Source organism: Chelonia mydas, chromosome 13, assembly GCF_015237465.2.
Source record: "Chelonia mydas isolate rCheMyd1 chromosome 13, rCheMyd1.pri.v2, whole genome shotgun sequence".
Taxonomy (NCBI): domain Eukaryota; kingdom Metazoa; phylum Chordata; order Testudines; family Cheloniidae; genus Chelonia; species Chelonia mydas.
Genome location: NC_051253.2, coordinates 1,231,847 through 1,245,984, shown reverse-complemented (window position 1 = coordinate 1,245,984; position 14,138 = coordinate 1,231,847). Strand labels below are relative to the sequence as shown.

Sequence of the window (14,138 nt, the reverse complement as noted above, 5' to 3'; positions counted from 1 at the left end):
AGCTAACCCAGGGCTCAATCCTACCCCAGTCCCTTGTAGAGCAACATGCCTCTCTCTCACCCTCCTGCTTGTTCTGGGGCACAGCAGCAAAGGTGCAGCTCCAGCACGCCCCCTTGTGGCAGACGTAGCAATGCAGCAACTCTGTCTCAGTTTCCCCCACGGCCCTTTGGCCTGCCCAGCGTCGGAGTCCCTGGCCCTCTGGCCAGGCCACTCCACAGGGGTCAGTCCCATCCAGGGCCACAGCGTCATTTACCCAAGTTCAGCAGAAATGACAAAACAACCAAACCTTTGGCCGGTCACCACCTGATTGCGGGGGCCGCCGCAGTTGCAGACCGCCCGGCTGTCTAGCCTCAGTTGGCCCCACAGCCCAGGGGCTGGCACGCTCCACCCCTCACCCAAGGGCTCAGGCAGGCTCCAGCTCACTCTGCTCCATGCCCCTTCCTCCTCCCACCTGTGGGCTTCCTCCGATTTTAAATGCTGCACCCAGGCCTAACCTCCCCACCCGTACACCCACAGAGGAGCACCTGAGCCCCTGGCTTCCAGTTAACCCCTTCCAGACCAGGACAGAGTTATATACCCCCTTACAGGCACCCAGCACCAGGGTATCTGGGTGCCCATACAAAGAGAAACCCCTGCAAGCAGCTGGCAGTTAAGCGAACCATGCGCTATGTTCTAAAGACCTAGCCATTCCGCGTCAACGTGCTCACTCCTCCAGCCGGGCATGAAGGGACTTCAGTCGCTCTGTCTAACCCCCCCCATCCCCGCCACCGGGCAGCATGCAACAGTGCCTCCTACCTGGGCCCCGGAACGGCAGTCCAGGCTGGCTGGGATACTGACGGGGTAGCACGCAAGTGAACTCCCAGCTGACGCTAAACGTGGGGAGCTGCAAGCCCCAGCGAGGGGGGCAGGAGAGAAGCAGGAAACATGGGTAGGACCTGGACAAATGCAGCTAATGCATCCGGGGAAAATAAGGCCAACGGCAAACCTGTAACGGGAGGGAGCATGGAGGGCAAACCTGGCCTGCAGCACTGGATGGGCGAGCGCATGGTGCTGGGGTATCAGCCTCAGGATGCTTGCCCAGAGGATTCCCTTCAGGGATGGGTCCAGGCTCATTCGCTGGTGTCCTGCATAGGCCAGTCCTCCCCCAGCCAGAGACACCCCGGCCAGCAGCCTCCTGCCTGCTCTCTGCCTCTGAACACAGCTCCACCCGAGAGGCAATACGGGGCTTCCACAAATGCTTAGCAGCCACAGACATTGCCACAGCCACCCCAACGCCAGGCCAGGGGCTGCCAGGAGCCCGCCGCCTGGCAGAGAAGCATCTTCCCTCTCATTCGGCGCATGGGGCTGCTAAATAGGGTTTGGTGCTTGGTCTGAAGAACCAGCTCAGACGCAGCAGGTCCCAGTGTCCTGGCAATGCCAGAGGGAATGAGCAAGTCCAGCTGTGGGGTCAAATCCCCCAGGCTCCAGAAGCCCTGTCAGCCTGCAGGAGACGTCCCCTCACCTGACCGACAGCCTCAGGGCCCTGCAATACCTGAGTGGCCCCTCCAGAGCCACCCAACCCATGTGCTGAGTCTGGTGCAGGGGTCGAGCTCCTCCATCGGTCCCTGAGCCACCTGTGGCTCACACCAACCAGCTCAGGTGCAGGGAAGGGTTATAAAGATGTTTGCATCTCATTACCACTCAGCTGGCTTGGGGGGGAGTGGGACGGGCCAGCCAATTTAACAGCCTTGTCCTGCCCATAGAGCAGGGGGCCGGGCGTCCTGGAGTGCCTGGGTTCTACTCCCCGCTCTGCTCTACTCTGACTCACTCGAGGGCCTTGGGCAAGACCCTTCGCCTCTGAGAGTCTCAGTTTCCCCAAGAGAATGTTCCATGCCAGGGTGACTGTTTGCCCAGTGCACTGGCCATGGCAGGTGCCACCCCGGTGCAATGGCTCCACATCTCCTCGTTAGTGCTCAAAAGGAGCTTTGAACATGAGAAGAGCTAATTACTAATGAGGCCTGTGCTCAGTCAGCCATTGCTATCTCAGTGCGGGGACGGCTGGGCTCGGTGCAGAGCGACTCTCCTCACAGGCTGTACTGTGCCTGGAACACGACGAGTCACTGCCTTGGCACAGCACAGAGCCGCTCCTGAGCCTGTGGCCAGCCCTGCCCCTCAGGGCCAGCATCCACCCTTCACGCTGCAAGGGGCACTGGGATGCCCTCACCCCCAGCACAGCCACCTCCTCTCTGGGTGCTGCCGAGCCAGCCCTGCCAGAGACGACTCACCCATACGAACATCAGAACGGCCAGACTGGGTCAGACCAAAGGCCCATCTAGCCCAGTGTCCTGTCTGCCGACTGCGGCCAGTGCCAGGTGCCCCAGAGGGAATGAACAGAACAGGGAATCATCAAGTGATCCATCCCCTGTGGCCCATTCCCAGCTTCTGGCAAACAGAGGTAGGGACACCATCCCTGCCCATCCTGGCTAATAGCCATTGATGGACCTATCCTCCAGGAACTTATCTAGTTCTTAATTGAACCCTGTCATGGCCTTGGCCTTCACAACATCCTCTGGCAAGGAGTTCCACAAGATGACTGTGCGTTGTGTGAAAAAATACTTCCTTTGGTTTGTTTTACACCTGCTGCATGTTAATTTCATTTGGTGACCCCTAGTTCTTGTGTTATGAGAAGGAGTAAATAACACTTCCTTATTTACTTTCTCCGCCCCAGTCATGATTTTATAGACCTCTATCATATCCTCCCTGAGTCATCTCTTTACCAAGCTGAAAAGTCCCAGTCTTATTAAGCTCTCCTCATTCAGAAGCCGTTCCATAACCTTAATCAATTTTGTTGCCCTTTTCTGAACCTTTTCCAATTCCAATATCTCTTTTTTGAGATGGGGCGACCACATCAGCACACAGTATTCAAGATGTGGGCGTACCATGGATTTATAGAGAGGCAACATGATATTTTCTGTCTTATTATCTATCCCTTTTCTTAATGATTCCCAGCATTCTGTTCAGTTTTTTGACGGCCGCTGCACACTGAGTGGATGTTTTCAGAGAACTCTCCACAATGACACCAAGATCTCGTTCTCGAGTGGTAACAGCTAATTTAGACCCCATCATTTGATATGTATAGTTGGGATGATGTTTTCCAATGTGCATTACTTTACATTTATCAACACTGAATTTCATCTGCCGTTCTGTTGCCCAGTCACCCAGTTTTGCGAGATCCCTTTGTAGCTCTTCGCAGTCTGCCTGGGACTTAGCTACCTTGAGTAGTTTTGTACCATTGGTAACAAAACGCAGAGGCACAAGAGCCCTTGGCAATGCTGCAGATTGGAGACAGTTGCATCCAGCAGCAGAGGCCCCAGGCAGTGGCTTGGCCCCGGTTCACTAGCACGCCCCTGCCACATGTGCATGGGGAGTTCGCACAGGCTGAGGGAGACTTTCACGTGGCTGCCACTTGACAGAGAGGAGCAGGATGGACCTGAGCTGCAGGCACTTGGCGAGGAGGCCAGGCCCGTGCTGGGACGAGCGTGGGCACGGCCTGGCGCATCACTCCGGGAAACCCTCTCAGACACAAGGAGGTGCCGCTCAGGGAGAGCAGCAGCATGTCGCCTTTCCCTCCAGAACCTCCCTGTCAAAATGCAGAGGGGCCCCTCTTCACTCTGCAAACCCTGCTCCTCACTCCAGCCCAGCAGGGTAAGGAGCAGCTCTGAGCTGCCCGCTGGGGCACCAACAAATATGCAGCCCGTTGGGACCACACCAGCCCCCCATGCAATACAGAGACACCCTCTGTCATCCAACCAGTGCAGTGCCCCCAGCAGCTGCCACCTGAGTGCAATGACCCAGTTCTCTGCACAGTGCTGGGAGGACGTCCTTGTCCCATCTCCTATCCCTCCTGCTCCCCACATTCCCACCGGGCTCTGGGCTTTGCCACACGCGGGCTTGAGCATTCTCCGCTCTGCTGAGCAGGGCTCCCTTGGGGCACGTGCAGGCTCCCTGCCTTTAGCATGTGGGCCCCAGAGCTCAGCTTTCAGGCTGGTGCTTCCCGCTCAGCAGCGCCCAGTCCCCACATCAGCTCCACCCAGCAAAATCCCTCTGCCTCGAGGTGCTTGCGCCCTGCCCAGCTGAGCTACCTGATGGCCCCTCCTTCCGCCCGAGATGCGGGTCCTGCCAGCCCTCCTCTGGAGCTAGCATGCAGATCCTGGAAGGCTGCAGCATTGCCCTCTGCAGCCCAGCTCCCCGCGGGCTGAGCCCTCGCTGCCAGCGGGAGGTGCCCCCATCTCTGATGCTCCCAATTACTGGCTGGAAGACTCTGGTGCTGCTTTTCCTACAGCCGCTTGGGCCTTCCAGGGAGCTTCCCCCGCGTGACTGCTGCATGGGGACCCAGAGGGAATCTGCCGGGGCGCCTGGCTTCGCAGCAGGTGATGACCCCTCGCAGACCCTGCTCGCTGACGGTGTGGCTGAGCCAGGCTAGAGACGGGAGAGGAGCATCACTCCCGCGTTCCGGATTCACAGCCGTTTCCACGGCCAGCCCTGCAGCCTCCTGCGCCCGCCCGGGCAACACCCAGCACAAGGCCAGCCTGGCGCAGCCTCTCCCAGCCCTTCGCCCCACCCTGCTCGCTGGGCGACAGCCGTGCAGGGGTGGGCGAGGAATGCTCATCCGGCGCGTCACAGACGATGCACACGTGGCTGCTTTACTGGGGGCCCGCCCTGCCCGTTGGGTGTTACAGTTATTGTCTTCTCGGTTTAATGGCCCCGGTGCTCCGGGCTGGCCGTGATGCTAGGGAGAAGCATGTTTGCTGGCTGACATGTGAAGACAGCCCGCCCTGGGCAGGGAGGTGGATGGGAGCCTGTCACCTCAGCCTCACCAAAAAGCCACTTGCCTCGGCTGAGGTTTGTATTGCAAGGGAAGCCCGTGCCCGTGCCGTGCTTGGGGTGATCCAGAGAGACCCTCCCGTTCAGCACACGGGCTAACATCCTTGCTATCGCCCCGAAGTTTCACACCTCTCCCATCGCCACAGTACCGGACCAGCACCTCGCAGAGGCTGGTTTCACTCCAGCGACTGGTGGATGATGGGTCTAGCTCCTGCTGCATCCCTGCTTCCATCAGCAGCTTTATCCCCTGGATAAAAAGCTGCCCTTTGCGACTCGGTGGGGAGGGCTAATGACACAGCCAGAGGTTGGCCAGGACAGATGTTCTGGGGTGGTGACGCCTGTGGGACTGCTCCCATGTGCACCAGGCAGCACGTGCATTCGTGTCTGCAGGATGGGAGCTGAGCGCAGTGCTCAGACCGACAGACAGAGTCCGAGATGTCCCAGAAAGCACAAGGCACCGTGAGCGCTGCTAAAGCATATCCGCTGCGCTGCTGGTGGCTGCAGGAGAAGGAGGGGCGGTCATTCTCAACACACATGGCGGAGGAGCCAAACCCAGGCCCAGCTGGAGTCAGCGACAAACGTCCCGTCAGCCATGGGCTCCAAAGTGCCCCCCAGCCCGAGGCCGTTCCCTGCCTCCCGAGATGGGCGACCATGCTGCCCCCAAAGCCCTCAGCAAAGCTGAGCCGAGCGTCTCCGCTGCAGGGAGAAATGAGCCGGCCTGGCGGCCAGAAGCCGCGTCCTGCTCCGTGGGACACAAGCTGCCACATCTAGCTTTGCCCTTCGCCACGTGAGCATGGGCACACCGAGATGGTGCCCCCTAGCTGGGGAGCAGACGGCATGGTGCTTTGATGGAGAAGCTCTTGTTCCTTGATTCCAAACCCCCAGGCATGGGACAGCACTTCAAAGGCCAGGAAGGGCCGGTTAACGCCTACGCCGGGACAGACGGTTTCCAGAGAGGATCAGAGAGATCAAAAGCCTAGGACAGTGGGTGATGATTCTCCAGGGGAACTTATGTGACCTGGACTATCTGAAGCTGGCTGTAGCTCCAGATCCTGGGGGACGATTGGCCCCGCGGGGAACTGCTGAGATACCACAGGGCCTCCCTAAACTCTCCCGGAGAGGCTCCAGCCAGCCAGCGCAGACTGGGCAAAAAGGACTCCAAGTGGAATCGAACTGAGCCACACAGCCGCTCTGTGCGCTACTCCAGCTCGGGAGGGTGCTGATCCGGCCCGGTGGCCCACATGAACCAACCTGATAGAACACAGCCCCATCCCGGCACTGATTTGCCCCCTGCTGGCAGTCGGAGCAGAAAGGCCCAGGCGCGATTGGCCACGGACGCTGAGTGCCCCTCACCCTCCAGCAAACCCAGGCTGATGCTCCTGGGGGAGAGGGATTGACACGGATGCCTTTAAAGCTAGCAGGTGCAAGAGTGTCATGCTCACGGCTCTTTCCCGGGCGGGTGGTGAACGGGGCAGCGTGGCTGCCATGTCACACTGTCTCACCGAGCTCCACCGTGGGAGGGCGAGAACGCCAGCCTCCTGCTCCCCAAGCACAGCCCCCTGCAACCTGAGCTGAAGCAGCCTCTTGTCACGGAGTCCCCGGGCGATGCTCTGGCACTGCTCCCCACAAAGCCAGGCAGGACTCTGGGGCAGTCGCCTTTCTGGGAGCAGCCTGTCTGCAGGACACACAGCTCACCCTGCTCCACCTTCCTGGGTCTGACCTCGGAGCATTCAGCCTCCTCTGCCCCTCTGTGCGCTTCCCCCAGCGAGTCCGCCCAGGCGGGGTCCTGGGGAAGCCAGAGGGTCCTGCCCCCCAGCTCCACAGTCAGACGTGACTCTCAGCCAGCCAATAAAACAGAAGGTTTATTAGACGACAGGAACATGGTCTAAAACAGAGCCTGTAGGTGCAGAAAACAGGACCCCTCAGCTGGGTCCATTTTGGGGGGCAGTGAGCCAGACAACCACGTCTGCACTTCACTCCTCGTCCCCAGCCAGCCCCAAACTGAAACTCTCTCCAGCCCCCCCTCCTCTGGGCTTTGTCCCTTTCCCCGGGCCAGGAGGTCACCTGACTCCTTTGTTCTCCAGCCCTTTAGCTCTCACCGTGCAGGGGGGAGGGGCCCAGGCCATCAGTGGCCAGGAAACAGGGTGTCGGCCATTCTCTGTGTCCAGACCCCTGCACACACCTGCCCTCTAGGGCTCTGCAATGATCATACACCCTTACCCCACCCCCTAGATACTTAAGAACTGCCTAGGGGAAACTGAGGCACCCCCACACTATTCAGAGGAAACATTAAGAACAGTCCCACTTCGTCACATCTCTCCCTGCTTCGTGACCGAACTGAGTGGGGTCACTTTAGCCGGTGACCTGGGGAAGTTCGAAGCCACCAACGTTCCCATGAATGCCCCAGCATCTCTCCCATTCCTTGGTGGGAGTTACACCAGGACCTTCCAGTTTCACGCCCTCCCTTAGGTCAGGGGTGGTCGATAGCACTCGCAGGCCGCATGTGGGAAGGTTTATGCGGCCCGTGCCCTTTTGCCACCCCGAAACCCCCGGGGGTCAAACTGGGATTGGGCCTTCTCCCAGCGCTCCAGTCTGGAGGGCTGCAATTCGGGCTCTCTTGGTTAAGAGCCCCCATCTTGACCTGGGCCACATACTGTTCACTTACAGAACTAGCATGGAGACATCCCTTTCTCAACAACCTTGTCTCCCCAACAAGCTGGCCAAACACAGCCACCTGGTTATCGGACTGTTTAACTTTCTGAACAGCTTTCACTCCATCTGAGACCTTCTCAAAGCTCTCCACACTGGATCCTTCAACAGGAAAGTCAGTGGATCCATTCACAATGGAAAATTTCTGGCTGTTAGGAACTGAAACTTTCCTGATTAAGTCACTTTCACACCCTTCAGTGTCAGTAAACTGCTTGCAAAGACTCCATGAGGATTCCTTTCCCGAGGGGCTTTTCTATGCAACAATTCACCCCTCACAGAAATTCTGCTCTTACCCTCTTCACCGAGGGCTTGCTCTAGAGGAACACTTTCCTGAGCAACAACAGACTCTTTCTGGGTCTCCCTTACATCCAGAATTACCTCTGGCCCTTCCGGCGGATTCCCACACAATCCCCTTACAGGCAAACTTACAGACTTCCTAGATAAAAGGTCAGAAGCATTTGCCTTCCCTTTGACACACATAAGTTCAGGAATCTTTTCCTTCTTGCGACAGGTTTCCACACCCTCCGTAGGTAACACAATCAAATCACCTTCCTGCTCTCCTTGTGCCCTGGCTAGGATCTCACCCTGATTAGACAGAGTTGCGACACCCTTTCCCAACAACACACTAGCAACGGGCAAAATACAAGCACCAGAATTGTCTGGGCTCTGGGATTTTACATAGACACTAACTGGGTGCGACCTAGTTACAGGGCCATTCTCCCGAGCAGACCCAAACTTAGGACCCTTCCCTTCCTGGGCTTTAGCTGAATCCAGAACCAACTCTGAGACAACTGCACTACCCTCAACCATCACAGGCTGAAAGGCCCCTTCTGTCTGCTCCACAGACAAAGAAGAGCCGGACACACGTTCTCCCTTCCCAGACACCCAGCTTGGGATCTCATTCCCCTTGTCCCAGCACACAAGGCTGTTCACAGACAACTGCTTGGAGATCAGGGTAGCTCCCTCCATAGGCAAGTCAATACCCCTGACAGACACAGGCACGTTTCCTTCCCTGTCCCAGTTCTCCACCCAGCTAACAGGTAAGGTCCAGGGACACTCATCTTCCACTCTCCTGGCCTCCCCACCCTGCTGACTAGACACAGCCATCAGCTCACAAGGCTGCCTAGGCTCATCCAGACTTTCCTTACCAAGCTCCTTGCCACTCCCAACAGATCCCCTGCCCTGCCTGTGTCTCCCCCCACTCAGCTGGGGTCTCAGCTCCCACTGTGCTCAGCGCTGCCCTTGCTGTCCCCGTGGGGGCAGGCAGCGAGCTCCCTGCTTTCCTCAGTGCATCAGAACCAGCGTGAGCCCCCTTTTTGGTGTGCAAGGGGGCGGGGAACATCTCTCTGTCCCACCCAGCCCCAGTTGTCTGGTTACAGACAGGCAGGTATCCTGAGCCGAGCAGCTCCTCCCCCCTGCCAGCCAGGTCATCTGCATTTTCACTGACCATTTCCCTCTCCCCCGATTGGTTCCCTGGATTCAAATTCAAACCCTTGGCCGTTACAGGAGCCGGGCCTGGATCCTGTCCCAAAGAGACACAGTCACCCCACAACAGGGTCTCGCAGCTTATATTCTGGAGAACCCCAACAACCAGCCAGTCCCACCCCTCCTGGGTCTGCACAGGGATCTGGGCCATAGGCAGGGCGAGGGGCTTCATCCCTGGGACCCTCACCCAGCTCACACAGCCCCTCAGCATCTGAGGCTGCTGTCACGGCGTCCCCGGCGATGCTCTGGAACTGCTCCCCATGAAGCCAGGCAGGACTCTGGGGAAGTCTCCTTTCTGGGAGCAGCCTGTCTGCAGGGCACACAGCTCACCCAGCTTCCACCTTCCTGGGTCTGACCTCGGAGCATTCAGCCTCCTCTGCCCCTTCGTGCGCTTCCCACAGGGAGTCTGCTCAGGGTTGTTCTTCTCCAACCCTTTAGCTCTCACCTTGCAGGGGGGAAGGGCCAGGCCATCAGTTGCCAGGAAACAGGGTGTCGGCCATTCTCTGTGTCCAGACCCCTGCACACACCTGCCCTCTAAGGCTCTGCAATGATCATACACCCTTACCCCACCCCCTAGACACTTAAGAACTGCCTAGGGGAAACTGAGGCACCCCCACACTATTCAGAGGAAACATTAAGAACAGTCCCACTTCGTCACAGCTGCACCACCAGGGGCCTGGCAACTGATGGCCTGGGCCCTTCCCCCCCTGCACGGTGAGAGCTAAAGGGCTGGAGAACAAAGGAATCAGATGACCTCCTGGCCCGGGAAAGGGACAAAGCCCAGAGGAGGGGGGGCTGGAGGGAGTTTCAGTTTGAGGCTGGCTGGAGACAGGGAGTGAAGGGCAGACGGGGTTGCCTGGCTCACTGCCCCTCCCCAAAATCGACTCAGCTGAGGGTTCCGGTTCTCTGCACCTACAAGTCCTGTGTTAGACCATGTTCCTGTCGTCTAATAAACCTTCTGTTTTACTGGCTGGCTGAGAGTCACGTCTGACTGCGAAGTTGGGGGGCAGGACCCTCTGGCTTCCCCAGGATCCCCGCCTGGGCGGACTCGCTGGGGGAAGTGCACGGAGGGGCAGAGGATGCTGAATGCTCCGAGGTCAGACCCAGGAAGGTGGAAGCTGGGTGAGCTGTGTATCCTGCAGACAGGCTGCTCACAGAAAGGAGACTTCCCCAGAGTCCCGCCTGGCTTCGTAGGGAGCCGTTCCAGAGCATCGCCCAGGGACTCCGTGGCAGCCTGACATCAACAGTTCTCTCTGTCCCAGCATCTCGCCACCCCAGGAATGTCTCCCCATTGACCATCACCTTCCGCTCCCACTGGAGGTCTGAGGGGCCTGACCCCAAGAAACTCCACACAGACATATAGGTTGGGACCAGGAGTGGGAGCCTGTCCACCTCCCCACCCATCTGGCTGATGGTGTCTATGGCCTTGGGACCCAGCAAGGGAGCGAGACACCGGGGCTTTTCCGCAGGGTCCCCCTGGTTCAAATCTCCAGCCTGCTCAAATGCAGTGAGGTGGGCATCCAATTCAGGGCAGCATCCCCCCCCCTTAACCAGGGGCAGCAATTTAGTCTCGAGGTTCCCTGCAGAACTGGCCCCCCGGGGTCTATCCCCACTCACCCCTGGGGGGGTCCCCTAGGCCTCTCCGCTCCCCCACTGCCAGTTCATGCTGCTGCTGCTTCTGCAGCTCTTTCTCGGGCTCTCGCTGTCTCTCACAGTCCTCTTGCTCTCTCGGACTCAGCTCCAATCCCGTCCGTCTCTGATCCCCCGACGGGGAACCCGATCGTGAAGAGCCTCGTCTGGTCGGGGACAGGAGTCTTGGGGATGCCTGGCTCCCACTCCAGCTGCTCCCAGATCCTGCTATAGCCCCATTTGGGTCAGGAATCTGCTCCTTAGAGCGGTCATCCTCCTCCAGCTGCATGGTGAACTGTGCTTTGGTGAACTTTCCAATGCTCAACCCTCTCTTTCTGCACAGGGTTACAATGTCCTTCTTGAGACGGTGACAGGCCATCACTCCGCTCTTCCCAAGTTGTGGTGGACTCACAGGCCTGTGTGCTCTCAGCTCCCCACGGTTTCCAGGGAGAACCCCTAGTGCGCCAGCCCTTCTCGAGGTCACCACCTCTTTGCCAGGGTCAAGCGGCAGACTCCTCCGCCCCTTGGACGGCTCGCTGCAATCCCCCGGGGGACCCTGTTACTGCAGAAGTCCTTCTCTCCCCTGGAGCGAGTGTGTGTTGGCGAGTCCCTGGCACTGCCCGCTGAGCTGCTCTGGGCTCCCTGACTAGCCTGGCTCGAGTCTCTGCTCTTGCCCAGCCCCCATGTTAAGCTGGTGAGGGGCAAGCTCTTTGGGACAGGGAGGAGCCAGGGAGGCTCCCCAGAGGGACCCAGCGTTTCCCAGAGTGCCGGCACTGGGGTGTCTCAGGCAGCCCTTGGACACACGTTTCTTTACTGAGCTGGGTTACTCCAGCCCCCCCCCCCCCCCCCCGCACACCCCCCCGCAGACACCCTGGCCCGGCTGGAACGGTGCCGTGGTAAATGATTTCTCGGATCATGACACTGCCTGGGGCAGGGCCAGGCCAGCACTGGCCTCTGGCCAACAGTGAAATGAAAGGACACTTCTCAGCACCCAAAGGCCTCCAGGAGCCAGCCCTGCCCCCTGCTGACCCAGCCGGCCCCCGGCGAGTATAAATCCGGCTGGGCTCAGCGCTGGGCACTCACACCAGCGGCACCATGAAGCCAGGGACCATCCTCCTCCTTGTGGGGCTCCTGGCCCTCTGGGCCGAGCTGCCGCCCGCGGCTGGACAACGCAGGCCCCGGCCCCAGGGTGAGTGCAGACAGCAGCAGCCGGGCATGGTAGCCTCTCCCAGCCCACTCCCCCTGGGACCCGTGTGCCTGGCAGAGAAGCCAGGGACTGGCTCTGAGAGCTCGGGGCCGGATGTGCGTGAGCTCAGGGTAGGAGGTCAGGGGCTGGGCACTGGGAGCAGATGGAGGGGTGGGTGGGCAGGCACTGGTCTAAGGCAGCGCTATACCCTGGTGCATTGATCCTGAATGTGGGGGCATGGCCCTGCTGCAGCTGAGCTGGGGTGCCGGGCGTGCCAGCCTGGGGCTCCAGGCAGAGATCACTGCCCTGCCCAGAGCTCACGCCTTCCAGGTGATGCTGGGGCCGAGTCTGACACTTCCCCGTCCTCGGGCTCCCAGCACAGAGTCCGGCTCAGGGCTGGCCCGGGGCTGGGCCAGGGTCCCCAGGAGCAGCTGGGAGACAGGTCGGGTGATCGCGGCTGAGCTAGGGGAGAGGGGGCAGGAACTATCAAGTGGGGTGGAGGGAAGTGTTGGCCATGCACTCGGGGCGCGGAGCCATGGATTCCACCTGCCAGCCCTGCGGGAAGCCATCGGCAATGCCGTGCTGTGACAGGGGTCTCCCTAGGGCTGCACTGAGGCGGGGGAGCTCGGAACGCAAACCCTATCATCGGGAGCAGCTCTCCGGCCCTTCAGCAACACTTCACTGACCGAGCCTCCGGTCCCGCCAGGCCCCGCTGGAGGGGTTTGCGAGCAGCCCCTTCCTGCCTAGGGCAGCACTCAGGGGGAGGGCTAAGGAAGTGTGCTTCCCTTCCTCCCTTGGGCTGGGGTTAGGGTCTGGCCTTTCTGTCAAAGGGGCAAAAACTGAAACAAAAGAAGCCAGGGGCATCCCCCCTCCGCGCCCTCCAACGGGGACAAGGGTAGAGAACCTGCAGCAGCTGAGAAATACTGTGGAACAGGAGAGAGGTCGCCTGGGGTCACCTCCCTGGGAACAGTAGCAATTAGACAAGCCACAGCTTGTAATCATTTACCGCTCTCCCTGCACCGGCTAACCCCACTGCTCCTCGCAAGGGACCAGACTTGCCTACAGGGCCCCATCCCCCTAAATCCAGGGGTGCCCCCAGGGATGGCAAGACAGCTGGGCTGGCAACGGGCCCCATCCTCTCCAGAGCCCGAACAACCTCACTGTGTTGTCATGACGGCCCTGCAGTGGGGGGAGCCCCTTGCTGGAGCCCAGGTGGCAGGAGCGGGCAGGCTAGCCCCCTGCTTCCCGCATGGGCTCATGGGAGCTGGTGCTTTCCCCGTCGATAGCATCTCACCGGGAGCACCGTGCGGGCTGGGGCTGGGTCTGCCCTCCCCACTTGCCCGGCTCCTGCTACAGAACAATGGAGGAGATGGCGTCCTGGCCAGGAAGCAGCCTGGTCCTGCAGTGACACCCCAGCCCCGCGGGCGGAAGGTGAGCATCTGGGGAAACGTCAGACGTAGATAGAGAGTCAGATTCTTTCCAGCTCCCAGGTATAAATGCCGAGACTCTGGACCGAATCCAAGCATGCAAGCAGGCTCCTTTCTCCGAGCTGGTGCCAGTGAGTTAATTCCCCCTCGGGCACTCCGGCTGGCTGGAGGCGGCTCCAACCAGAACAAGTCTTTTAGCAGTTAATCTCCCAGGAGTCACGGTGTGCAAACCTGCCAGTGACTCCGGTGAGGGTGAGATGGCACTCCCAGCTGGGAACAGACCCCTTCAACTCGCAGGGCAGGAGAATGGAAAGGTCATTTGGTGTCTCTGGGTGCAGCCAATTCTCCATCGGTGCCACAGGGCAGCTCTAGAGAGTGAAGCCATTCTGTCCCGCCGACCGTTAATCCATCTCCCGGCACAGAGGTCACAGAACGCAGGGGTCTCGCTCCAGCCTGCACTCTGGTTTACTTGTTACCTTCTGCTGTGGAGCACATCTCTGGGGTCCCTGCCACCTTGGGCCTTCAGATGGCTTGTTATAACGGTCAGGGGGTTTCGGGTTGCCATACCGCCAAGGCCAGCTAACCATCAACAGGTGCACGTACCCGGTGCCCCTTTGCTTTGGCCACAGGGCGTGTCATCAGCTGGGTCCTAACCTGCTAACTGGGGGTGCCTCCCCTTACTGCCCTGGGCAGTTTCAGCTATCCCCAACCCAGTCCTTATCCCCATGAGCAGCCTGATACCTCGGACACATGCTCTGATTTCAGCACAGTGATCGCTGCCTGACATCTCCGGAACAGATGAACCAACAACTAAAGTACACCTTACTTACAAGGTGTGA

The 14,138-nt window shown here is 59.5% G+C and overlaps 1 protein-coding gene and 1 long non-coding RNA gene across 3 annotated transcripts in view; both read left to right on the top strand.

Annotated features, from left to right (window-relative positions):
* LOC122462676 overlaps positions 1–10,038 on the top strand; it is a 57,958-nt gene extending 47,920 nt beyond the window's left edge. For both annotated transcript variants that reach the window (XR_006285384.1, XR_006285385.1), the window contains one exon: positions 9,977–10,038. This is a non-coding gene — a long non-coding RNA (uncharacterized LOC122462676). The remainder of the gene's footprint in view (positions 1–9,976) is intronic.
* A 1,698-nt stretch (positions 10,039–11,736) lies between these two features.
* LOC119567954 (WAP four-disulfide core domain protein 2-like) overlaps positions 11,737–14,138 on the top strand; it is a 30,897-nt gene continuing 28,495 nt past the window's right edge. The window contains exon 1 of the mRNA XM_037915930.2: positions 11,737–11,875. Within this exon, the coding sequence (XP_037771858.1) occupies positions 11,782–11,875 (94 nt within the window). The 5' untranslated portion in view covers positions 11,737–11,781. The remainder of the gene's footprint in view (positions 11,876–14,138) is intronic.